Source organism: Lethenteron reissneri, chromosome 6, assembly GCF_015708825.2.
Source record: "Lethenteron reissneri isolate LAM-NWPU_2019-01 chromosome 6, ASM1570882v1, whole genome shotgun sequence".
In the NCBI taxonomy this organism is placed as follows: Eukaryota; Metazoa; Chordata; class Hyperoartia; order Petromyzontiformes; family Petromyzontidae; genus Lethenteron; species Lethenteron reissneri.
The window spans coordinates 4,292,694-4,318,377 of NC_083784.1; the positions used below are offsets into that span (position 1 = coordinate 4,292,694).

The 25,684-nt window shown below is 55.8% G+C and overlaps 1 protein-coding gene across 1 annotated transcript; it reads left to right on the plus strand.

The window, feature by feature from the left end:
• The first annotated feature begins 1,438 nt into the window (after positions 1-1,438).
• LOC133354007 (uncharacterized) lies at positions 1,439-25,178 on the plus strand. The gene is made up of 4 exons (XM_061570571.1): positions 1,439-2,589; positions 11,363-11,600; positions 17,982-18,045; positions 23,772-25,178. Exons 1-4 carry the CDS (start codon positions 2,544-2,546, stop codon positions 23,811-23,813), a joined length of 390 nt encoding a protein of 129 aa, XP_061426555.1. The 5' UTR covers positions 1,439-2,543; the 3' UTR covers positions 23,814-25,178.
• The last annotated feature ends 506 nt before the right edge of the window (positions 25,179-25,684 follow it).

Consider the following 25,684-nt stretch of genomic DNA (forward strand, 5'->3'; position numbering starts at 1 on the left):
TAGCGAGCACCTATCAAGGTCGGCACTGCACACGACGGGGTGGGTGGCCAGCACCAGGCCCGGCCGCCTTTGTCTCCCAAGTGGCGATGTTTGCACACCACACCAGGTACTCATTTGAGGCTGAGTCGACCTAGGGGAGGCCCATGACCGGTTTAGACAATCGTCACCGGTGTTGGCCGTGAACGGGAATCGGTCTTGGGTCGCCGGGTTCGTAGCGCAGCGCGCTAACCGCTAAACTGCCGCTGCCTACACACACACAAAGACACTCTTACACTGACAATTGCACACAGCTTACATTAAAACTCCCACTCTCACCCACTCTCCCACAGTCTCACCACACACTCTCACACACTCACAGTCTCACCCACACTCTCTCACAGTCTCACCACACCCTCTCACACACTCGCCCACACTCTCACAGTCTCACCACACTCTCTCACACACTCACCCACTCACCCACACACACCCACACTCTCACCACACTTTCTCGCACACTCACCCACACTCTCTCACACACTCACCCACTCACCCACACACACCCACACACCCCCACACCCACACTCTCACCACACTCACCCACACACTCACCCACACTCTCACAGTCTCACCACACTCTCTCACACACTCACCCGCTCTCCCCAGGTCTCAACCGCACTCTCTCACGCACTCACCCACTCTCTCACACACTCATCCACACTCTCTCACACACTCACCCACACACCCACACTCTCACCACACTCTCACAGTCTCACCACACTCTCACACATACTCACCCACCCACTCTCCCTAGGCCTCAACCACACACTCTTACACACTCACCTACACACTCACCCAATCTCCCCAGGTCTCACCCACACTCTCTCACACACTCACCCACTCTCCCACACTTACCCACACACCTACACTCTCACCACACTCTCACAGTCTCACCACACTCTCTCACACACTCACCCGCTCTCCCCAGGTCTCAACCACACTCTCTCACACACTCACCACACTCTCTCACACACTCACCCACCCACTCTCCCTAGGCCTCAACCGCACTCTCTCACACACTCACCCACTCTCTCACACTCCCCCACACACCCACACTCTCACCACACACTCTCACACACTCACCCACACTCTCTCACACACTCACCCGCTCTCCCCAGGTCTCAACCACACTCTCTCACACACTCACCCACACACTCACCCACACTCTCACTCACTCTCACACTCTCTCACACACTCTCACACTCTCTCATACACTCACCCACACACTCACCCATACTCTCTTACTCACTCTCACACTCTCACCCACACTCTCACAGTCTCACCACACTCTCTCACACACTCACCCACACTCTCTCACACACTCACCCACCCACTCTCCCTAGGCCTCAACCGCACTCTCTCACACACTCACCCACACACCCACACACTCACTCATACTCTCTAACTCACTCCTACACTCTCACCACACTCTCTCACACACTCACCACACTCTCTCACACTCTCACCCACTCTCTCACAGTCTCACCACACTCTCTCACACACTCACCCACACTCTCTCACACACTCACCCACCCACTCTCCCTAGGCCTCAACCGCACTCTCTCACAGTCACACTAACCCACTCTCCCCAGGTCTCAACCACACTCTCTCACACACTCACCCACACTCTCTCACACACTCACCCACCCACTCCCCCTAGGCCTCAACCGCACTCTCTCACACACTCACCCACACACCCACACACTCACTCATACTCTCTTACTCACTCCCACACTCTCACCACACTCTCTCACACACTCACCACACTCTCTCACACTCTCACCACACTCTCTCACACTCTCACCCACACACCCACACTCTCACCACACTCTCACAGTCTCACCACACTCTCTCACACACTCACCCACACTCTCTCACACACTCACCCACTTTCTCACATACTCACCCACCCACTCTCCCTAGGCCTCAACCGCACTCTCTCACCCCGCCCACGGAAACGAGGCTGATGTGTGTCTCATTCCTCCCACTTGACTCTCGCCCCGTACTCCGCACAGCCTCACGCTCCGTGCAACTCCACAAACGCACGCGCAGGTAGCCACAGGCAGACAAGTCGAGAAGCCAGACAGACGGACTGCTTGATAGGCAGGCAGACAGGCAGGTAGACTTACAGGCAGCCAGTCACACCGACATTTGACAGATAAGACAGGCACACGAGTAGACGGCTTAACAGGCCAGCCAGGTGTCAGGACTGTCATTTGACAGGCGGACAAATAGTCAAGTTGACAGTCAGACTAACAACACGGCCAGCTTGACTTCTGACAGATAGACTGTCGGGCAGACACGTAGACAGGCAGACTAACAGGCAGCTACACAGACAGGCAGGCAGGCAGACTGTCCGTGTGTGTGTGAGAGAGAGATTTAGTGAGCGTGTGCGTGACCTATGCTGCTGGAGGCTGCGCATTGCATTCCTCGGCTGTGCGGCAGAGGCAGAGAGAGAGAGAAAGAGCGGCTCGGTTACAGGTGAGCCCAGCCTCTGAGTGGCGGCGATGAGGCTGTACCTCGCCAACAACACACAGAACCGCACCTCCGAAGGTAAGAGTTGGACTCCTGCACCCTGGCGGTTGATGTTTGTGGATTGTAACGAAGAGCGATGGGTTCTCCATGAACCCCTTGGTTGTGTTTGTGTTATAATTGTTTTTTTACCCTTTTATCTGGCAACAAAACTGACACCTTTTTAACGAGGAGTCATGTTTGCATAGACCACAATACCTGCAGTCATAATGCAAAAAAAACATAACTCTGATAATGTATGCACTGTCCTTGAAGTTCATTGGTCCACACCGAGACAGCTTTCCTTAGAGCCTAGTCTCACATGGGTTGCCAGAAAAATGGTAAAAAAACAATTATCATATTTTTTACTGGCAAATGAGGTACCAATGGAGTGTTTGTGTTGTGTGTGAGTTCGATTCCTGACCACGGCGGACGGGAGCGGTGGTTGTCCGATACAGGTTCCGTGCCACCACTAAGTCGACTCAGCCTTGATTGAGTGCCTTCTGCGGGGATGTGGAAACATCGGCACCGGGGAAACAAAGGCGGTCGGGGAGCGGTTCTGGCCACCCACCTCGTACTGACCCTCCTAGGTGTTGCTCGCTAACAGCACTTGCCCCGAAGGTCTGGTCAAGGCTATACGGGGGGTCTTTGTCTCTGTATGTGTTCATTATGTCTATAATCTGGAGACGTTAAACCTCGCTCGCCACACAGTTCCTGTATCGTAAAAAAAAACACGTGGCGACTGTATATCTCGTGACCGAACGAGTGTGTGAACTCAGTCGCGTGCCTTGCGTGTGTCTGTGTGTGTGTTTGTGTGTATGTGTATGTGTGTATGTATGTGTGTGTGTATGTGTGTGTCTGTGTGTGTATGTATGTGTGTATGTGTGTGTATGTGTGTCTGTGTGTATGTTTGTGTGTGTATGTGTCTGTGTGTATGTGTCTGTGTGTATATGTGTTTGTGTGTGTGTATGTGTGTGTATGTGTGTATGTATGTGTGTGTCTGTGTCTGTGTGTGTGTTTGTGTGTGTGTATGTGTGTCTGTGTCTGATAGGCCTCTGATAGGCCTCTCCCCTCATGGCGTCTGTGACCACCACAGTGGCTAAACGGGGGCTCTGGACGGGTGTGAGGGGCTGGTAACCCCTCCACCTTCAATTCATTACCACTAAACCACGAATTAAACATAAACCTGTAACAAATAAGCTTGTGCCGGAGGCCCCGGGGGGTCAGGCTTTTATGACGTCTCCTGGCCAAACCCCATTTGGCGGAGCCAGGAGATTGAATTTTCACCCTCGGGGCTCCTCCAGAAACAACAAAAAACCATTGCGGATGGCCACGTGGAATGTTCGAACGCTCACTGCGGAGGAGAGGCTGCCACTCCTCTGTCGGGAGCTGGACCGGTACCGCCTGGATCTCTGTGGCATTCAGGAGGTCCGGTGGACCGGTTCTGGCTCCTGCCACCATGAGGGGTGGACAGTCCTCTACTCGGGGCAGGAGACTGCCAAACAACAGGGTGTGGCTCTTCTTCTGAACAAAAGAATGAAGGGGGCGTGGGAGCGTGGCGGTGAGGTGTGGGAAGCTGTAAGCCCCAGGATACTTTGGGCTCGCCTTCCCATCAACCAGAGGCGAGGAGTGGTGGTCGTGGTTACTTATGCCCCCACCGAAGACGAACATCCGTGGAGGGATGCAAGCAAAGCCGATGAGTCAGACGCTTTCTATGACCTCCTGTCACAGGTGCTGGCTAAAGTGGCCACTCGGGACAGAGTCATCTTGTTGGGTGACTTCAATGCCCGAGTTGGTCATGATGCTGACACCTGGTCTGGAGTGATTGGAAGGCATGGGCCAGATCAGCTCAATAATAACGGTAGGAGGCTGCTAGATTTTTGTGCAGCCCATGGGCTTGTAATTACCAACACGCTCTTCCGGCATCGGCGCATCCACACAACATCATGGATACATGCCTGGTCCAAGCAAGAACATCTGCTGGACTACATAGTGACGGACCAGCGGATGCGAACCCATGTCCTTGACACCAGGACCTACCGTGGAGCTGATCTGTCCTCTGACCATCGACTAGTCATCTGTAAGATGCGCCTGCCTTTCTTCCACTCCGGTGGTGGGTGTACACCCAGGATCCCATTCCAACCAAAAGTGGCCTGGTCTCAGTTAGCTGATGAAAGTTGCAAGCGAGAATTTCATCATCGCTTGCAGCTGGGGTTGGCATCGTCCCCCACTCCACCTGATGTCGAGGGTAAATGGGCGAGGTTTAAGACTGTGACTCATGCAGCTGCAATGGCTGCTTTGGGTACGCGGTCCAGACCTCCCCAGAAACCCTGGCTGACAGAGGAGGTGTTCAGGTTAATTGAGAAAAAGCGACAGGCCCACTCTCATCGCCTACAGCATCCCACGTCAGAGAATGAGGAGGTTTACCGCAGCCTTCGCTCGGAAGTTCGGAGAGCCGTAAGGCGTTGTAAGGATGGGTGGTGGTCGCGGGTTGCTGAGGAGATGGAGTCTGCCTCAGTGGCCCGTGATCACAAATCACTATTTAACTCCATCAAAAAAGTAACCTGCAGCGCCACACCTATTACCATCATTAGAGGAAAAAACGGTGATCCAATCTCCGACCCCCAGGAACAGGTTTGCAGATTTTCTGAGCATTTCTGTGAGGTCCTGGGGGAGGGAAATTCTCTCAGCCAGGAAAACATCATGGCACAAAGTGGGGATAACCCTGCTGAGGCTGCGGTGCCTCAAATATTGGAAGAGGTCACCCCCTGTGAGTGGCTGGCTGAGGTTCCAGCTGTTGAGGAAGTACTGAGGGCGATCCGGAGTCTGAGACCAGGGAAGGCACCGGGCAGAGATGATCTCCCAAGCGAAATGCTGAGGGAGGGTGGCGTTTGTGCACAGACTGCCCTATATGACATCATAACAACAGTCTGGACCACTGGACGGGTTCCGCAGGACTGGAAGGATGCCCTGGTGGTCCCCCTCTTTAAGAAGGGGGACCGCACAGACTGTAACAACTACAGGGGCATCTCACTCCTCAGTGTGCCGGGTAAGGTCCTGGCAAGGATTATTCAACATCGCCTTGCTAGGCACGCTGAGGAGGGGCTTGCGGAGCCCCAATGCGGTTTCAGGAAAGGGCGGTCCTGCACAGATGCCATATTTTCTGTCCGTCTGCTACAGCAGAGGTGTAGGGAATTCCAAAAAGACCTACATCTCTGCTTTATTGACCTGGTCAAGGCCTATGATACCATCAGTAGGACTGGACTCTGGGTTGTTCTTCGTGCTTTCGGAGTCCCTGACCCTCTGCTCACGATCATTAAGGACCTTCATGATGGTGAGCGGGCCCGGGTAAAACTACGTGGCCGGGAGTCGGAGCCTTTCCCTGTACACCTTGGGGTGCGACAGGGATGTCCTCTGGCTCCCACATTATTTAACATCTATTTTGACCGCGTAGTTCGTGAAGCCTTCAATAGCTGTACCGGGGGAATTTCCGTTTGGTACAGATATAATGGGAGGCTGATCGACGCCCGGGTGCGATCAAGGGATGGCTCCCTATTGGTCAACCACGTTATGTATGCCGATGATTTGGTAATAGCTGCTCATTCAGAAGAGGAGTTGGAGGCGCTGCTGCTGAGACTGGAGCGTGCCACTAAGAGGTGGGGCCTTACCATCAGCCCCACCAAAACCAAGCACCTGCCTGGGTATTTTGTACCATCGGACACTCCACCCCCACAACTCCCAATTGGTGATGGGGCAGTTGTGGAGAGAGTGGAGAGTTTCCCATACCTGGGCAGTATGCTTATGACCGGCTCCAGTCTATCAGCAGAGGTCTCACTCCGAATCAGTCGAGCGGCAATATCTTTTCATCGGTTGCGTAACGCTGTGTGGAAGCTACCTGGTCTGTCGCTCCGCACGAAGCTTCAGGTCTTCTCGGCCACGGTCATTCCCTCCCTTCTCTACGCTTGCGAGACGTGGACCCCCCTGGTGGAGCATCTTCGCCGGTTGGAAACATTTAGGCTGGCCTGCCTACGATCCATCCTGGGTTTAACCAGGCTGGATTGTGTGAGGAGCTCACAAATCCTTGAAAGATCTGGGCAAAGTCCCATCAGTGAGCTCCTCCGGCAGGCAAGGCTGCGTTGGCTGGGTCATGTAGCCCGCATGCCCAGCCACCGCATGCCTAAACAGCTTTTGTTCGGCCGGATCGAGGGGGCTAGACGGGCGCGGCACGGGCTGGAGAAGAGATGGAGTGATGTGGTACAGGAGGACGTGGAGCTGAGTGGACTTGCCGATGACTGGTACCAGCGGTGTCAAGATCGGCCTCAGTGGAGGAGGCTCGTGAAGGACGCTACTGGGCAGTTGGAGGCAGTCGCCCTCCAACAACAACGGAGGGCGGAGGAGCGACGCTCACAATAACGAGCGGAGCGCCGGGTGGCTAAAGCACAGCAAGTTGGCACAGTAGGGGGCACAGGTGGTGCATCAGCCAGTCATCTCGGTCATCTCGGTCAGTCGACCAGTGGCACCTGGGTCTGCCCCGTGACCTCCTGCCAGCGGGCTTTCGACACTTCACGTGGCCTCAAGGTGCACTTGGCCTGGCACAAGCATCGTGGTGACGTCACCGCCACTTAGTGGCGAATGGCGGTTGTTGTTGTTGTTGTTGTGTGTCTGTGTGTATGTTTGTGTGTGTATGCCTGTGTGTATGTGTGTCTGTGTGTGTATGTGTCTGTGTGTATATGTGTGTGTGTGTACGTGTGTGTGGATGTGTATGTATGTATGTGTATGTCTGTGTATATGTGTGCGCGCATGTATGTGGGGAGCGGTGGTGTAGCGGTTAGCGCACCACGCTAACTTGGTGACCCCCAAGTTCGATTCCCGCTCACGATTATCTGAACAGGTACTGGGCATCGCCTAGGTCGACTCAGCCTCAAATGGCTACCTGATGCGATGTGTAAACATCGCCACTGGGGAGACAAAGGCGGCCGGGCGTGGTGTTGGCCACCCACCCCCTCGTGTGCCGTGCGGGCCTTCATAGGTGCTCGCTAACAGCACTTGCCCCAACAGCCTGCTAAAGGCTACACGGGGGATCTTTGTCTTTGTTTAACTGTGAAAGTACCGCCGTGTGTATGTATGTGTAGAGTCTGTATGTGCGTGTGTGGGTGTACGTTTATGTAACGTTGTATGCACGTTGTGTGCACGTTATGTGCGCGTGTGCGTTGTGGGTGTGCGCGTGTTAATGTTATTGTGCGAGTCATCACGCACAGGGAGCGGTGGCGCAGCGGTTAGCGCGCTGTGCTACAAACCCGGCAACCCGAGTTTGATTCCCGCTCACGGCCAACACCAGTGATGATTATCTGAACCATTCCTGGGCCTCCCCTAGGTCGACTCAGCCTCAAATCAGTACCTGGTGCGGTGTGTAAACATCGTCACTGGGGAAGAGACAAAGGCGGCCGGGCGTGGTGCTGGCCACCCACCCCCTCGTGTGCCGTGCCGCGCGTTTGATAGGTGCTCGCTGACAGCACTTGCCCCAACAGTCTGGTTCGGCTACACGGGGGATCTTTGTCTTTGTGTGAGTCATCACGGCCCTTGAGTGAATTGTGCCTGCGGACAGGGAGGTTGGTCGGAGTGTGGAAGGAGTGAGATGGTGGGTGGAGTGTGGCGTGGGGGAGGGAGTTGATGAGAGGGATGATGGGGGGGGGGGGTGACGAGGGGGGTGATGAGGGGGATGATGGGGGGGGGGTGACGAGGGGGGTGATGAGGGGGATGATGAGGGGGGTGATGAGAGGGATGATGGGGGGGGGGGGGTGACGAGGGGGGTGATGAGAGGGATGATGGGGGGGGGGGTGACGAGGGGGGTGATGAGGGGGATGATGAGGGGGGTGATGAGAGGGATGATGGGGGGGGGGGGTGACGAGGGGGGTGATGAGGGGGATGATGAGGGGGATGATGAGGGGGATGATGAGGGGGGTGATGAGGGGGATGATGGGGGGGGGGGGTGACGAGGGGGGTGATGAGGGGGATGATGAGGGGGATGATGAGGAGGGTGATGAGAGGGATGATGGGGGGGGGGGGGGTGACGAGGGGGGTGATGAGGGGGGTGATGAGAGGGATGATGGGGGGGGGTGATGAGGAGGATGATGAGAGGGACGATGGGGGGGGGGTGATGAGGGGGGTGATGAGAGGGATGATGGGGGGGGGTGATGAGAGGGATGACGAGGGGGGTGATGAGGAGGGTGATGAGAGGGATGATGGGGGGGGGGGGTGACGAGGGGGGTGATGAGGGGGGTGATGAGAGGGATGATGGGGGGGGGGTGACGAGGGGGGTGATGAGAGGGATGATGGGGGGGGGGGTGACGAGGGGGGTGATGAGGGGGATGATGAGAGGGATGATGGGGGGGGGGGGTGACGAGGGGGGTGATGAGGGGGGTGATGAGAGGGATGATGGGGGGGGGGGGTGACGAGGGGGGTGATGAGGGGGATGATGAGGGGGGTGATGGGGGGGGGGTGATGAGGGGGGTGATGAGGAGGGTGATGAGAGGGATGATGGGGGGGGGGGGGTGACGAGGGGGGTGATGAGGAGGATGATGAGAGGGATGATGAGGGGGCTGATGAGGAGGGTGATGAGAGGGATGATGGGGGGGGGGTGATGAGGAGGATGATGAGGGGGATGATGAGGGGGGTGATGAGAGGGATGATGGGGGGGGGGGGGGGGGTGATGAGGGGGATGATGAGGAGGGTGATGAGGGGGATGATGGGGGAGGGGGGTGATGAGGGGGATGATGAGGGGGGTGATGAGGGGGATGATGGGGGGGGGGGTGACGAGGGGGGTGATGAGGGGGATGATGAGGAGGGTGATGAGAGGGATGATGGGGGGGGTGATGAGAGGGATGACGAGGGGGGTGATGAGGAGGGTGATGAGAGGGATGATGGGGGGGGGGTGACGAGGGGGGTGATGAGAGGGATGATGGGGGGGGGGGTGACGAGGGGGGTGATGAGGGGGATGATGAGGGGGGTGATGGGGGGGGGGGGTGACGAGGGGGGTGATGAGAGGGATGATGGGGGGGGGGTGACGAGGGGGGTGATGAGGGGGATGATGAGGGGGGTGATGGGGGGGGTGATGAGGGGGGTGATGAGGAGGGTGATGAGAGGGATGATGGGGGGGGGGGGGGGGTGACGAGGGGGGTGATGAGGAGGATGATGAGAGGGATGATGGGGGGGGGGGGGTGACGAGGGGGGTGATGAGGGGGATGATGAGGGGGATGATGAGGGGGCTGATGAGGAGGGTGATGAGAGGGATGATGGGGGGGGGGGTGATGAGGAGGATGATGAGGGGGATGATGAGGGGGGTGATGAGAGGGATGATGGGGGGGGTGATGAGGAGGATGATGAGGGGGATGATGAGAGGGATGATGAGAGGGATGATGAGAGGGATGATGAGAGGGATGATGAGGAGGGTGATGAGAGGGATGACGAGGGGGATGATGAGAGGGATGATGAGAGGGATGATGGGAGGGATGGCGAGTGAGGCGGTGTGGGCTTGAGATGCTGAGGGAACGGAGCCTTGCGGCAGTAAACCTGCCCGGGCAGCTTCGCTTCTCCTTCACGAGATGAGGGTGGGGGTGGGGTGAGGGTGGGGTGAGAGTGGGGGTGAGGGTGGGGTGAGGGTGGGGTGAGGGTGGGGGTGAGGGTAGAGGTGAGAGTGGGGGTGAGGGTGGGGTGAGGGTGGGGTGAGGGTAAGGGTGGGGGTGAGGGTGGGGGTGAGGGTGGGGGTGAGGGTGGGGGTGAGGGTGGCGGTGGGGGTGAGGGTGGGCGTGAGGTGGGGGAGGGGTGACGGTGGTGAGGGTGGGGGTGAGGTGAGGGTGGGGGTGAGGGTGGGGGTGAGGGGAGATGGAGGGATGAAGAAGAGGATGGAGGGGGGTGCGAACCAGGGATTCATTTTAGCCGCGTCCATCCTGGTCGAGAACACGTGTCGGCGAGAACTTAATTCCTGGAAGATTGATGCGAGGGGTGAGCTCAAGCGAGGGTAGGCAGGGGGGGGAGAGAAGATGGAACTGATGGAGGGAGGCATTAAACGAATTGATGAAGACAGGGAGAGATATCTGTAGGGGTGGGAGACAGGGATTCAGAGGGAGGGAGACACGGGTGGAGAGAGAAGAGAGAAAGAGTGGGAGGGAGATTGAAGGAGGCGTTGGAGGGAGGGTTAGGGGACGACTCGAGGCGCGAGATCGCTTCAGCCGATAACGACGGCGCTTGGCAGAGCCACGGGTCGGGTGACATCACGCATCGAGGAGGAGGAGGAGGGGGGGGTCACGGAAAGTTGTCGAGACTCAGCTTGTGGGTTCATCGCCAGCCAGTCAGCCCATGGCACCAAGCCGGCTTTGTGTCTCGCGACACTCCCATCAATGAGTACCTGGTGCGGTGTGTAAGCATCAGCACTGGGGAGACAAAGGCGGCCGGGCGTGGTGCTGGCCACCCCACCGACGTACCGGCCTTCATCGGTGCTGCTGCTGCTACAGCAGGTTATTGTGTGTTTAGTCTTGTTGTCCTTCCCCGCACCTCCGATTAGCACGGTTGGCTACGTGCGGTGCGAAAGAAGTTCAACAAACAACAACAACACGAACGTCACCACGGCGCACACGCGAAAAGTATCCAACGCTCGCTGGCAGGAGGTCACGGGACAGACCCCAGCGGGTGCCATGGGTTGACCGACAGAGGTTCTGCTGGCTCGTCGATGCAACGCAACAACGCACGCACACTTGCCCCAACAGGCTGACAAAGGCTATTCTGGGGGTGGGGGATCTTTGTCTTTGTGATTCCACAGACGAAGTCGGATCGGAGAGGCCGCCAAAGCCGTCGCCTGCCCCGAATAAACCCGGAGTCCAACCCCCCGTGAAACCCAAACCCCCGCGCCCATCAAAGCCCCCGTGCCCAGCCGGGACACCGACGGCCCCCCACGGGACCCCGACGGCCCCCCACGGGACCCCCACGGCGCCGCTCGCCGTGCGGAGGGAGCTGGAGGAGCTCCGCACGCAGTTGGAGGCGCACGGCAGACAGAGAAGGTGTGGACGGGGTGGGTCCAAGAGGGGGGGTGGGGGGCAGGGTGTGGGCGATTGGGGGAGGGAGTGGGTGGGTTGTTGAGAATATACATTGAATGTTTTTTTTTGTGGTCATTTTTGTTATTGACCAGCAGCTTGCCGTGTAAACGTCATTTGGTCCCGGTCTCCCTCCAGTCAGCCAGCAAAACTTGCTCGTGAATATCGTGCGATGTGGGGCCCAGATTGACCCATCCCGCCTCCCGCGTGGTGCGCTAACCTTCTCTTCGCTCTCCTGGTCCACTCTCCGTGCGTCACATACTTGACTCCACTCCCCTTCGCGTGGCGGTGGAGCCCCCGGGTATAACGAACAGGTTGCCACGTTCATTAGAGTTAGCCAGGGTGAATAACGGCCGAGCGTTTGCCATCATCGGCTGTCGGTGGTGGTGGTGGTGGAAAAACAATAACGGCGAATCCTCGCCGAACGCACGGCCGGTGTTCAGGCTTGTAACGCCGTTCTCGCTCGAACACCACTCTCTTCCATGGGGGAACACTTTTCGCACAACGCGGAATGCACGCGCCGTTATAACGAGGAGCACACACTGCTATAACGAGGAATGCACGCGCCGTTATAACGCGGAACGTATTCCGTTAGAACGTGATTTCTGAGCGGTCGACAATGAACTACTTTCTTGAGCTGCATGGCTGAGCGGTACAGTGACACAGTTACGCGGCGATGCACCCTCGGTGATTTGTCCTGCCGTCTCTCTGGGCGCGTGCACCTAGTAGTAGCAGTCGTACATCGTATCTCGCCAAACTTGATCGTTACATTATTATCAGGGGCAACCGTTTTTGCGCATAGCGCGGCACTTTTCAGGAAGCGCATCTACTACCGCTACCAGCGTGTTCAACGATGACTCCCTGTGAAGGGAAGGGATGGAAGGCGCTCCCCCACCCCCTCCAAAACTACAGAGAGGCCCCCCCCTGGCCCCCCGCGTAGCTGGGTGACTCAGAGGTCTGAACGTTGACGAGGACACGCCGTTTGGAAAGGTCACCGAGCGAAGGGGTCATCATCTGAAAACCACCTCCACCCCCCACTGCCAACTCTGAACATCAAAACGTGCGACTCCTCGCTCGTCGCAGTCCCCCGTGGTGCGTTGACAGACAGAGTCCCGTAGACTCACACAGAGACCCGTAGACTCACACAGAGACCCGTAGACTCACACAGAGACCCGTAGACTCACACAGAGACCCGTAGACTCACACAGAGACCCGTAAACTCACACAGAGACCCGTAGACTCACACAGAGACCCATAGACTCACACAGAGACCCGTAGACTCGCACAGAGACCCGTAGACTCGCACAGAGACCCGTAGACTCACACAGAGACCCGTAGACTCGCACAGAGACCCGTAGACTCACACAGAGACCCGTAGACTCACACAGAGACCCGTAGACTCGCACAGAGACCCGTAAACTCACACAGAGACCCGTAGACTCACACAGAGATCCGTAGACTCACGCAGAGGACCCGTAGACTCGCACAGAGACCCGTAGACTCACACAGAGACCCGTAGACTCACACAGAGACCCATAGACTCACACAGAGACCCGTAGACTCACACAGAGACCCATAGACTCACACATAGACCCGTAGACTCACACAGAGACCCGGAAACTCACACAGAGACCCATAGACTCGCACAGAGACCCATAGACTCGCACAGAGACCTGTAGACTCACACATAGACCCGTAGACTCACACAGAGACCCGTATACTCACACAGAGACCCGGAAACTCACACAGAGACCCGTAGACTCGCACAGAGACCCGTAGACTCACACAGAGACCCGTAGACTCACACAGAGTCCCGTAGACTCGCACAGAGACCCGTAGACTCGCACAGAGACCCGTAGACTCGCACAGAGACCCGTAGACTCACACAGAGACCCGTAGACTCGCACAGAGACCCGTAGACTCGCACAGAGACCCGTAGACTCGCACAGAGACCCGTAGACTCGCACAGAGACCCGTAGACTCAAACAGAGACCCGTAGACTCACACAGAGACCCGTAGACTCACACAAAGACCCATAGACTCACACAAAGACCCGTAGAACTTAAACAGAGACCCGTAGACTCGCACAGAGACCCGTAGACTCACACAGAAACCTGTAGACTCGCACATAAGCCCATAGACTCACACATAGACCCGTAGACTCACACAGCGACCCGTATACTCGCACAGAGACTTGTAGGCTCGCATAGAGACCCGTAGACTCACACTGAGACCCGTAGACTCACACAGAGACCCGTAGACTCACACAGAGACCCCAAGAGACTCACACAGAGACCCGTAGACTCACACAGAGACCCGTAGACTCACACAGAGACCCATAGACTCGCACAGAGACCCGTAGACTCGCACAGAGACCCGTAGGCTCACACAGAGACCCGCAGGCGTGCACAGAGACCCGTAGACTCGCACAGAGACCCATATACTCACACAATGACCCATAGACTCACACAGAGACCCATAGACTCACACAGAGACCCATAGACTCACACAAAGACCCGTAGACTCGCACAGAGACCGGTAGACTTACACAGAGACCCGTAGACTCACACAGAGACCCGTAGACTCACACAGAAGCCCATAGACTCACACAGAGACCCGTAGACTCACACAGAGCCACTAGACTCACACAGAGACCCGTAGACTCGCACAGAGACCCATAGACTTTCATAGAGACCCGTAGGCTCGCACAGAGACCTGTAGACTCACACAGAGACACGTAGACTCGCACAGAGACCCATAGACTTTCATAGAGACCCGTAGACTCACACAGAGACCCGTAGACTCACACAGAGACCCGTAGACTCACATAGAGACCCGTAGACTCACACAGAGACCCGTAGACTCACGCAGAGACCCGTAGACTCACGCAGAGACCCGTAGACTCACACAGAGGCCCGTAGACTAACACAGAGACCCATAGACTCACACAGAGACCCATAGACTCACACAGAGACCCGTAGACTCACACAAAGACCCGTAGACTCACACAGAGACCCGTAGACTCACACAGAGACCCGTAAACTCACACAGAGACCCGTAGACTCACACAGAGACCCGTAGACTCACACAGAGACCCGTAGACTCGCACAGAGACCCGTAGACTCACACAGAGACCCGTAGACTCACACAGACACCCGTAGACTCACACAGAGACCCGTAGACTCACACAGAGACCCGTAGACTCACACAGAGACCCGTAAACTCACACAGAGACCCGTAGACTCACACAGAGACCCATAGACTCACACAGAGACCCGCAGGCGTGCACAGAGACCCGTAGACTCGCACAGAGACCCATATACTCACACAATGACCCATAGACTCACACAGAGACCCATAGACTCACACAGATACCCATAGACTCACACAAAGACCCGTAGACTCGCACAGAGACCGGTAGACTTACACAGAGACCCGTAGACTCACACAGAGACCCGTAGACTCGCACAGAGACCTGTAGACTCACACAGAGACACGTAGACTCGCACAGAGACCCATAGACTTTCATAGAGACCCGTAGACTCACACAGAGACCCGTAGACTCACACAGAGACCCGTAGACTAACATAGAGACCCGTAGACTCACACAGAGACCCGTAGACTCACGCAGAGACCCGTAGACTCACGCAGAGACCCGTAGACTCACACAGAGGCCCGTAGACTAACACAGAGACCCATAGACTCACACAGAGACCCATAGACTCACACAGAGACCCGTAGACTCACACAAAGACCCGTAGACTCACACAGAGACCCGTAGACTCACACAGAGACCCGTAAACTCACACAGAGACCCGTAGACTCACACAGAGACCCGTAGACTCACACAGAGACCCGTAGACTCACACAGAGACCCGTAGACTCACACAGAGACCCGTAGACTCACACAGAGACCCGTAGACTCACACAGAGACCCGTAAACTCACACAGAGACCCGTAGACTCACACAGAGACCCATAGACTCACACAGAGACCCGTAGACTCGCACAGAGACCCGTAGACTCGCACAGAGACCCGTAGACTCACACAGAGACCCGTAGACTCGCACAGAGACCCGTAGACTCACACAGAGACCCGTAGACTCACACAGAGACCCGTAGACTCGCACAGAGACCCGTAAACTCACACAGAGACCCGTAGACTCACACAGAGATCCGTAGACTCACGCAGAGACCCGTAGACTCGCACAGAGACCCGTAGACTCACACAGAGACCCGTAGACTCACACAGAGACCCATAGACTCACACAGAGACCCGTAGACTCACACAGAGACCCATAGACTCACACATAGACCCGTAGACTCACACAGAGACCCGGAAACTCACACAGAGACCCATAGACTCGCACAGAGACCCATAGACTCGCACAGAGACCTGTAGACTCACACATAGACCCGTAGACTCACACAGAGACCCGTATACTCACACAGAGACCCGGAAACTCACACAGAGACCCATAGACTCGCACAGAGACCCATAGACTCGCACAGAAACCTGTAGACTCACACATAGACCCGTAGACTCACACATAGACCCGTAGACTCACACAGAGACCCGGAAACTCACACAGAGACCCATAGACTCGCACAGAGACCCATAGACTCGCACAGAGACCTGTAGACTTACACATAGACCCGTAGACTCACACAGAGACCCGTAGACTCGCATAGAGACTGAGATTGGGGAAAGCGGCCGCACAGTGAGGGGGCCCGGGGCGCTGGGGGAGGGGGGGGTGAGCCCCCCCCCCCTCTCCTGCAGCGCCTCCGATCGTCCCATGAACAGTAAAGGTCACGAGCCATTCGCCGCCCACGCTCTCCGCCAGCCCCCCGTCCTCTCACCAATATCCCCGCTAGCGCTCCACCCCCTCACCAATATCCCCGCTAGCGCACCGTCCCCCTCTGCGTCACAAATATCTCGCTCTGCGTGCGGCCGCCTCTCCATCTTCTGGCTTTCAAAGCCTCCCCTTGTTTTTTTGCCATTCATGATTTATGTATAAGGGTGGGGGGATAGGGCGGGGGGGTGGGGTATGAGAGTTGGGGGGGGGGGCAGTTGCATCCTGCTGCGCCGTAATTGGTGAGCAGCGCGACGGCACTTCCAGCTCAGAGGTCGCCGGTACGATTCCATCTCGTGGAGAGGCAGTTGAAACGTCGACGCCAGTCATGTAGAAAAAAAAATTTTCACCCACGGCCATCCATGGGGGGGGGGGGGGGGGGGGCTGGGTGCGGGCCCCCCCAAAACGCGGGGCCCGGGACGGTCGCCCGGATTCGCCGTACCCCCCTCGAGACTTGCTCTGTCTCCGCTCGCTGTTTGTCGATGGGTTCGCCACAGTGAGTCTGCGATCGCGGCATCTCGCTCACGCGCGTGCGGCGGGGTAAAGCGTGGGTACTCGCACCTCCTCCGCCAAGCCGCTAACCGTGGAATGGTCCTGACTGTGCAGGCAGCAGCTTCAGCGATAGCGGCAGCGAGGGTTGGTGGATTACACGCACACAGATGATGCTGTTGTGAAACTCCCTTCTGGCCGTGGTCGCCTGCGAGGAGGCCGTACCTTGGCTGTGGCAGGAGAAGGCGCTGGAGCAACGTGCGGACTGATATATACTGATATATATATATATCTGTGTCCCTTCCATACGGGGATAGAGCGTTGCCCCCTCGCACGTGCGGGGTTTCTCCGCGTGCTCCTGTTTCCTCCAATTTGTGTGATAAACTTGAGTCATTATTAACGGGGCTGAAAACATCTTTAGAATGACAACGCAACAGCAGCAGCAGCAGCGTGGCCCTCCTGAACACGTACACCTACGACTCTCGTATAATTACGCACCTCCGATGAGCACGGTTGGCTATGTACGGTGCGAAAGAAGTTCAACACACATACATTATTATTATTATATTATTATCACTCGAGGGAGAGGAGGAGGGGCAGGGGGAGGAGGAGGGGGAGGAGGAGGGGGAGGAGGAGGAGGAGGGGGAGGAGGAGGAGGGGAGGAGGTGGGAGGAGGATGAAGATGAAGGGAGGGAGGAGGTGGGGAGGAGGAGTGGGGAGAAGGAGGAGGGAGGGAGGAGGAGGATGGAGGGAGGGAGGGAGGAGGAGAGGGGGGAGGAGGAGGGCGGGAGGAGGAGGGGAGGAAAAAGGAGGGGGGAGAAGGAGGAGGGGGGGAGGAGGAGGAGGGGGGGAAGGACGAGGGGGGGAAGGAGGAGAGGGGAAAGAAGGAGGGGGGGAAGGAGGAGGAGGTGGGGGGGGTAGGAGGACCCTTCTATCCAGCAGTGGCATTATACACCGCAGGCCTTGAGCGTGTCTCCCCCCTGCCCCCCCCCCCCCCCCCACCGTAGACTCGACGTGGCCCAAGCGACGCGGACGCTGCAGGAGGGACGCCGCTGCCTGGATTCGCTGTGGGTGAGTAGCCGTGCCCGCGTCTCCTCGGGTCACCATCCTCATCGCGGGCTCATCGGTGGCCGGCCACATGGGCCCTGGAATCCAGAGAGACGAAGTCACCACCTCGTTCTGTAGCTCGTCAACGGACTGATGGGGCGAGTGCAATTCGGTGGGTGGCCAGCAGCCATGCCCGACCGCATTTTCGTCTGCCCAGTGGTGATGTTTAGGACACACCGCACCGCGTGACTCATTTGAGGCTGAGTCGACCTAGGGGAGGCCCAGGACCGGTGTTGGTGACGCGCGGGCGCGAGTCGGGTTCGTATCGCTGTGAGCTAATCGCCACACTACCCCCTCTCTCCACACACACGCCCGATGATGCTGCATGTAATTACCAGCGAAACGTCGTACTCAGATTGTGAATGTTGTGGATTTACTCTTCAACACACCGGTGGGCTGAAGTAGTACACTACACTACACACTACACTATATACTACACTACACACTACACTACACACTACACTATACACTACACTACACACTACACTACTATACACTACAATATACACTACACTATACACTACACTATACACTACACTATACACTACACTATACACTACACACTACACTATACACTACACTAGTAAGTATTTGGTGCGTTTTATTTACGCGACAAATCCCTTACTGATTGGCCGTGTTGGATGGTGGAGGGTTACGGCACATTTATACTAACGCGATCTAACCCAAAAACCCGTATTATGAATAATATTGGTCGCGAAAGCCTACGTGTTAAACTGTACGTTTACTTCGATACCAGTAACAATTTTAAGGTATCAATCTGCTAAGTGTTTGGGATATAATGAGCTGCGGGTTACAGAGGGATTAATGGCAGATCGGGTAAATATAAATGTGTCGTTAAACCCGCCACAGACAATTAGTAAGGTTCGTCACGTAAACAGAACGTGGCCAATTCGTTGCCAGTACAGCACCACCGGTGTGTTGGAGAGCAAATCCACAACATTTACAATCTGAGTACGACGTTTTGCCAGTAATTACAATCGGAATAATGTGGTCACACCTCTCACTGCGACGAAGGCATAGGGGTCTGTAAATCCGCTTAACAATCTCATACATTATTGATTTGAAGCTTTCGTGACTGCAGGAATCCATACTCTTTGGTTATTTCGGTAAAGTCACGTAGGTACAAAAAATGATAATAGATCACGACGTTTCGATCGCAACACAAGCAATCGTCGTCAGGTGGGACAACCACAGCAAGAAAGAACTGCTGAAGTAGGCGAGAGATCTGCATCTGACTACCTCCACTTACAAAGTAGATGCGTTTCCTGGCGCTTCATTCCTATGCTGAAACGTCGTATACCGAGTGACTCGTAACATGAGTGCCACGGGGATGCGTTCCCCAGCCTTCGTGTTGTCCACCGAGCAGCGTAGAAGGGGTCCAACACCCTCACCACAGCGAGTCGCTCGGCAGGCAGATCGTGCGTGGTGGGGTAAAGTGTGGGCACTCATCCCCGCCGGTGTGCATCGAACCGCAGGCCGACGATTAAAAGAACACGGAACGGACGCTGAGCCGTGCGCAAAGCAGCATGGGTAGGTGGCGGTGGGGGATTGTTGCTTGGAATTCCACTGAGAGGCAAAACAAGGAACACGTGGATTGGAGAACAGACTGCAGGTTGGTAATCATGACATCATCATTAAATCATAATCATCATGACATTATCATCATGACATCATCATAACATCATAATCATCATGACATCATCATGACATCATACTCATCATGACATCATAATGACATCATAATAATCATAACATCATGATATAATCATCATGACATCATCAGCATAACATCATCATCATAACATCATCATCATGACATCATAATCATGACATAATCATCATGACGTCATCATGACATCATAATAATCATAACATCATGATATAATCAGCATAACATTATCATCATGACATCATAATCATCCAGGACGCGTCACGGCCAAAAGGTACGACGCTCGAGGGTGGTAATGGAGTGGGAACCAGGGAACGGAAGACGTCCTGGGAGGACGACCCACAGAGGAGATGGAGCCACGGTAATGAGCTCGCGATGCGCGCAGCAAGGGGGCCGGCTGGATCGCTACGTCGTGCGGTCCGCGAGCGATAGTGGAGCGAGGTGTTCGGAATCGGGAGGAATCGGATGAGCTTATAAAGCTCCAATTTTTTTTTTCACGGATGTCCAGCAAAGGGGCGGATTTGGCAAGTTCCAACAACAATTACAAAAAAAACGATAGGAGCGCAAAATAGAGAAGAAGCTAAAGCAAGTCACTAAATAAAAAATATACACAAATAAATACATTATATAAGTCAGATTTATTTATGCAAGCTTGGGCAAGGCAGCAGGACAACAACAGTCGCAGACCACACCAAGATTCAGACAATGAAGTGACAACTTAAAATCGCACTGTCGATGCAATGGGTCACGATCATCCAGCAGCGGGTCGAGCGTGGCCGACGTTGAGACAAATCGGCCGCGCGTCGAAATCTCGGCCCTGCTCCTTTGTCTGCAAAGCGGTCAACGTTGGATGAACGTTGCCCCGACGTTGACCCAACGTTGACCCAACTACTCCAAACGCATGCCAACGTTGGATCAACATTGGGCCAAGGGTTCCAATCGCATTCCAATGTTAGAACAATGTCAGCATCCGAGAAGAGACGGAGCGAGGAAATCAGCTCGCGCGTGCAGGAGCTGGCTGGATCGTTCCATCGGAGGATCGTGGTGACGGCTTGGAGAGGGCCTTCATCCAGCAGTGGACTGATGATGACTGATACTGATGATGCTGCTGCTGCGACTTACATTACTGCCGCTGCTTCTTCCACTGCTCCTACGAGTGCCGACGATAATGACACAATACCAATCCCGCTCCGGGCCCTTTGCAAACATTGACTCATTACCCCACACGGAATAGGCTCTCACGCCTCTTTAAGTGAAGGCCACCACCACTACCACCACCACATTGCGAGAGAGCCAACGGCAATGAGCCCCCAGCGCTCCGAGTGGGACCGCCACCGCTCACCGCCTCTGCTCGTCCCCACCCCCCCGCTCGCTCGCTGGGTCGCGGCGCCCAAACCCGCGACCTGCCCCGACCCCCCCAGGGAGATTTCAATTTACGACAATTGTTCCGACAAATCGCTGTGAGCTCCGTTGGGGTTGTGGGGGGGGGTGTGAGGGGCGGGTGTGGGCTCCCCCCTCGGGGCCCCCCCTCCCGCTGTCCATGGACCCACGTGCGCCAACACCCACACACCCCAACACACCCCGACACCCACACACCCCAACACCCACACACTCAAACACCTACACACCCACAAACCCCAACACCCACCCACACACCCCAACACTCACACACTCACACACCTCTTTTTGGAGAGCGGCGGTCGCGTGTGGTGCGTGGAGGAAGGGAGTGGAGTGAGATGAGAGGGGAGAGGTGAGAGAGAAGAGTGAGATGAGAGGGGAGAGGTAGGGAGTGCGTGGAGGAGGGGAGTAAGAGGCAGGGTGGATGATTCCATGGGGGATTCTGAAGACGTTGATGCAGATCACAATTAATAACACTGGCACCTCTGACCTAACTCAGGAATTGGGTCATTAGTATTAATGAGCAATTACAACTCATTAATATTAACGAGCTACATAATGATCCTGTCATCACCACCACCACCACCACCCCTACTGTCAATCACCAACATATTGCTATACCCGCGCGCCCTTCCAACTCCGAAACCTCTCACCTCATCACGTCGGCTCTCGCTCGCAGTGGAGACCACAATCACTTCTGTTGTTCTCTTGAGACACATGTTGATGGGGGGGTGAGGGTTAGAAGGGGGGGGGGGGTTACTTGTTCATCTCTTGCCTCTCGTGCTCCATGACGCCACTGTCTTGGAGCACACAATCCAAGTCCTTTGTGTCGTGACGCAGAGTGGTGCTGCTCAACGTGCCCGAGTCTGCGACGGCTACGGTAGTGTAGCGGTTAGCGCGCTGCGCTACGATCCTGGCGACCCGAGTTCGATTCCCGCTCACGGTCAACACCAGTTACGATTATCTGAACCGGTCCTGGGCCTCCCCTAGGTCGACTCAACCTCAAATTAGTACCTGGTGCGATGTGTAAACATCGACGCTGGGAAGACAAAAGCGGCCGGGCGTGGTGTTGGCCACCCACCCCCTCGTGTGCCGTGCCGGCCTTCAAAGGTGCTCGAAAACAGCACTTGCCCCTACAGTCTGTTAGGCTATAGGGGGATCTTTGTCTTTGTTGTGTGTGTGTGAGAGTTCACAAACTGATGCCGATCTTCTCGCTGTCCTTCTGCCACCCTGAGCCTCATCTCGCTCACTCTCGCTGCTTGCCCCCTTACACCTGGAATAAGCTCCCTCTGGATTTGAAGCTTTCGTGACTGCAAGGATTTCATACTCTTAGTTTTTTCAGGTAAAGTCACGTAGGTAGAAAAATGAAATTAAAATTAATAAAAATAAAATAATAAAAAATATAAAAAATAGAAAATATAATTTTAATTTCATTTTTTTACCTACGTGACTTTACCGACAAAACGAAGAGTATAAGCTCCCTCTCCACGTCCGACTCTCTCCCCCCCCCGTCGCTTCCCTCTATTCGCACTGCCCTCGGGTTTACGGCCCCATTCCCGTCCTATTCCGTCACCCCCCCAAACCAGCGCACCGCCCAACGCCCTCGGTGCCCTCCCATTGCTCCTCGCTCCCTCCACCCGAGTCACGACCCAATCCCCCATCCCTGATCCTTGTTGTTTGTGTACCGTCGTCAGCGAGCATTGTTAAGCGCCTTGGTGAAAGGGCGCTTTATTAATACAAAATGGAACAGAATGGATTCCTGTCCACGGCGAACGGCAGTGGTGATTATCCGAACAGGCTCTGTGCCGCCACTAAGTCGACTCAGCCTTGATTGAGTGCCTTCTGCGGGGGTGTGGAAACATCTGCACCGGGGTAACAAAGGCGGTCGGGTGCGGTTCTGGCCACCCACCTCCTCGTGTGCCGTGCCGACCGTCTTCGTAGGTGCTGCTCGCTAACAGCACTTGCCCCAGCAGCCTGTGTAGGCCATGCGGGTGACCTTTTGCTTTTGTGTGTGTGCGTGTGTGCGTGTGTGCGTGTGTGTGTGCGTGTGCGTGTGTGCGTGTGTGCGTGTGTATGTGCGTGTGCGTGTGTGCGTGTGTGCGTGTGCGTGTGTGCGTGTGTGTGCGTGTGTATGTGTGTGTGCGTGTGTGTGTGCGTGTGTGTGTGTGTGCGTGTGTGTGTGCGTGTGTGCGTGTGTGTGTGCGTGTGTGCGTGTGTGTGTGCGTGTGTGCGTGTGTGTGTGCGTGCGTGTGTGTGTGCGTGTGTGTGCGTGTGCGTGCGTGCGTGTGTGCGTGTGTGTGCGCGTGCGTGTGTGTGCGCGTGTGTGTGTGTGTGCGTGTGGGGCGTGTGTGCGTGTGTGCGTGCGTGTGCGTGTGTGCGTGTGTGTGTGCGTGTGTGCGTGTGTGCGTGTTGTGCGTGTGTGTGCGTGTGTGTGCGTGTGTGTGTGTGTGCGTGTGTGCGTGTGTGTGCGTGTGTGTGTGCGTGTGTGTGCGTGTGTGTGTGCGTGCGTGTGTGTGCGCGTGTGTGTGTGTGTGTGCGTGTGTGCGTGTGCGTGTGTGTGCGTGTGTGCGTGTGTGCGTGTGTGCGTGTGTTGATCTTGCAGGTGGAAGTGGCTAAGCTCCAGAGTAGCCTCCAGGCGCCGTGATTGCTCGGGCAGCCCTGGGAGAAGACACCAACGCAGCGGGATTGACAATCTCAAGTCCACACCAGATATGTATCACCTCCGGGGTGTGGGGTGGTGGGGGGGAGGCGCAGGAGGGGTGGGAGAGTTGTTCACACCAATAATTATCACGTCAACTCGGCATCGCAGAGAGAGAGGGGGGGGGGGGGACGACGACTCAGAGGTGCCAGGAGGAGGAACCACAGACGAAGAACCAGGAAGACAGCAGCAACAGCAGCGGCCTTCGCCACAGCGAGGAGCCGACGACAAATTCACACGCCCCCCCCCCCATCCTGCCCAAGCTCTGCCGTCCTCTATGTGTCAAGGTGCTATCGGACAATTAATGAGGGAACCGGAGCACCCGGAGAAAACCCGCACGTGCGAGGGGGCAACGCTCTATCCCCGTGCGGATGGAAGCAGATGGAGTTGATGGCATCACTTGGCGTCTATCGCCTTCTCGTGGCGAGCCGGCGGTGTGACGGCAATTTCTCGACGCTCCCCGCGGGAAGGGAGTTTCACAACAACACCATGTGTCTGTGTGTGCGTGTGTGTGATTCACCAACCCCTGCTGCTGCTGCTCCTGCTGCTGCTGCTGCTCCTGCTGCTGCTTCTGCTGCTGCTGCTGGGTTGTGGGCAGCCACGTGCGTGGCCACCTCCGTCCCGCGGCCATCGCCAGTGATTCATTTCATCCGGAACGGTCCGGAACAGTGCGTTCGACGATTTCTTTGGGCAACTGAACATCGGTTCTCACATGTTTAATTATTACGTAAAACAACGTGTTCGTACGATCATAGGGATATCGGGTACGGCAGTATAGGCTTCGTACGGATAGGCAACCATTGCATTTCTAGTGGTAGTGCCTTACACCAATAACCCCTTCTCCAAGCCAGGCAGCTAATCAACAGCGTCCACCCACTAAATGGTTTGTATGGTCTCCACAAGACGTTGTTTGCTCAACATTGAATAAGAGCTCTCTCTCTCTCTATCGCTTGCACCCTGGGCAAAGGTAAAGATCCCCCGTATAGTCTCAACAGACTGCTGGGGCAAGTGCCGCACCTCTGACCAGCACAGTTGGCTGCGTACGGCGCGATGGAAGTTCAACGTGCATACAAGCACGCGTCAACGTGCACCTGCGCAGCTCGGCACGGCCTCCCCTAGGTCAGCTCAGCATTAAATGCGTACCCGAATACGTCAGCATTGTGGACGGTGTGGGGGGGGGGGGGTCAGTGGTGTGGGCCAGGAGTTTACACAGCACAGACCCCCAACGGTCTTCTTGGTTCTTTCCGTAAAGTCACCTAGAAGGGAAATAATAAAATAATAAAAATAAAACAATACAATTCTCACGACGTTTCGATTGCAACACAAGCAATCACCATCAGGTATGAAAACCACTTTAAACCTGATGATGATTGCTTGTGTTGCAATCGAAACGTCGTGAGCATTTTATTGTTTTATTTGTATTATTATTATATTATTTCCCTTCTACGTGACTTTACCGAAAGAACCAAGAATATTAATCCCTGCAGTCACGAAAGCTTTAAATCGAAACCCCAACGGTCTGTTGAGGCTGCCCAGCGAAGGCGAGACCGCTACCGCCAGCCGTGCCAGCAGGCGAGCAATTGCAGGGCTGCCCCTCTACCCTGCCTCGAGCCAATTATTTCGTTTGCACGGTAGGGGTTGGTTAGCGGTGGTGGGTGGCTGTGGGTGGCTGGCTAGGTCGGTTCTTGTTGGGGTGTATCGGATTATAGCGCGCGTTAATATTTCATCAGCCCCAATGGCACGGAGCCCGCGGGTAGTGATCGTGACACTGACTGTTGTGGCGATCGGTGCGGGGTGGGGAGGAGGCGTGCGAGAGG

Excerpts from the sequence above, each read along its gene's own strand:
- LOC133354007 (XM_061570571.1), top strand. The coding sequence starts at position 2,544 with ATGAGGCTGTACCTCGCCAACAACACACAGAACCGCACCTCCGAAG. Across the intron at positions 11,601-17,981 it reads GCGCACGGCAGACAGAGAAG|ACTCGACGTGGCCCAAGCGA; the intron begins GTGTGGACGGGG and ends CCCCCACCGTAG. Across the intron at positions 18,046-23,771 it reads GCTGCCTGGATTCGCTGTGG|GTGGAAGTGGCTAAGCTCCA; the intron begins GTGAGTAGCCGT and ends TTGATCTTGCAG.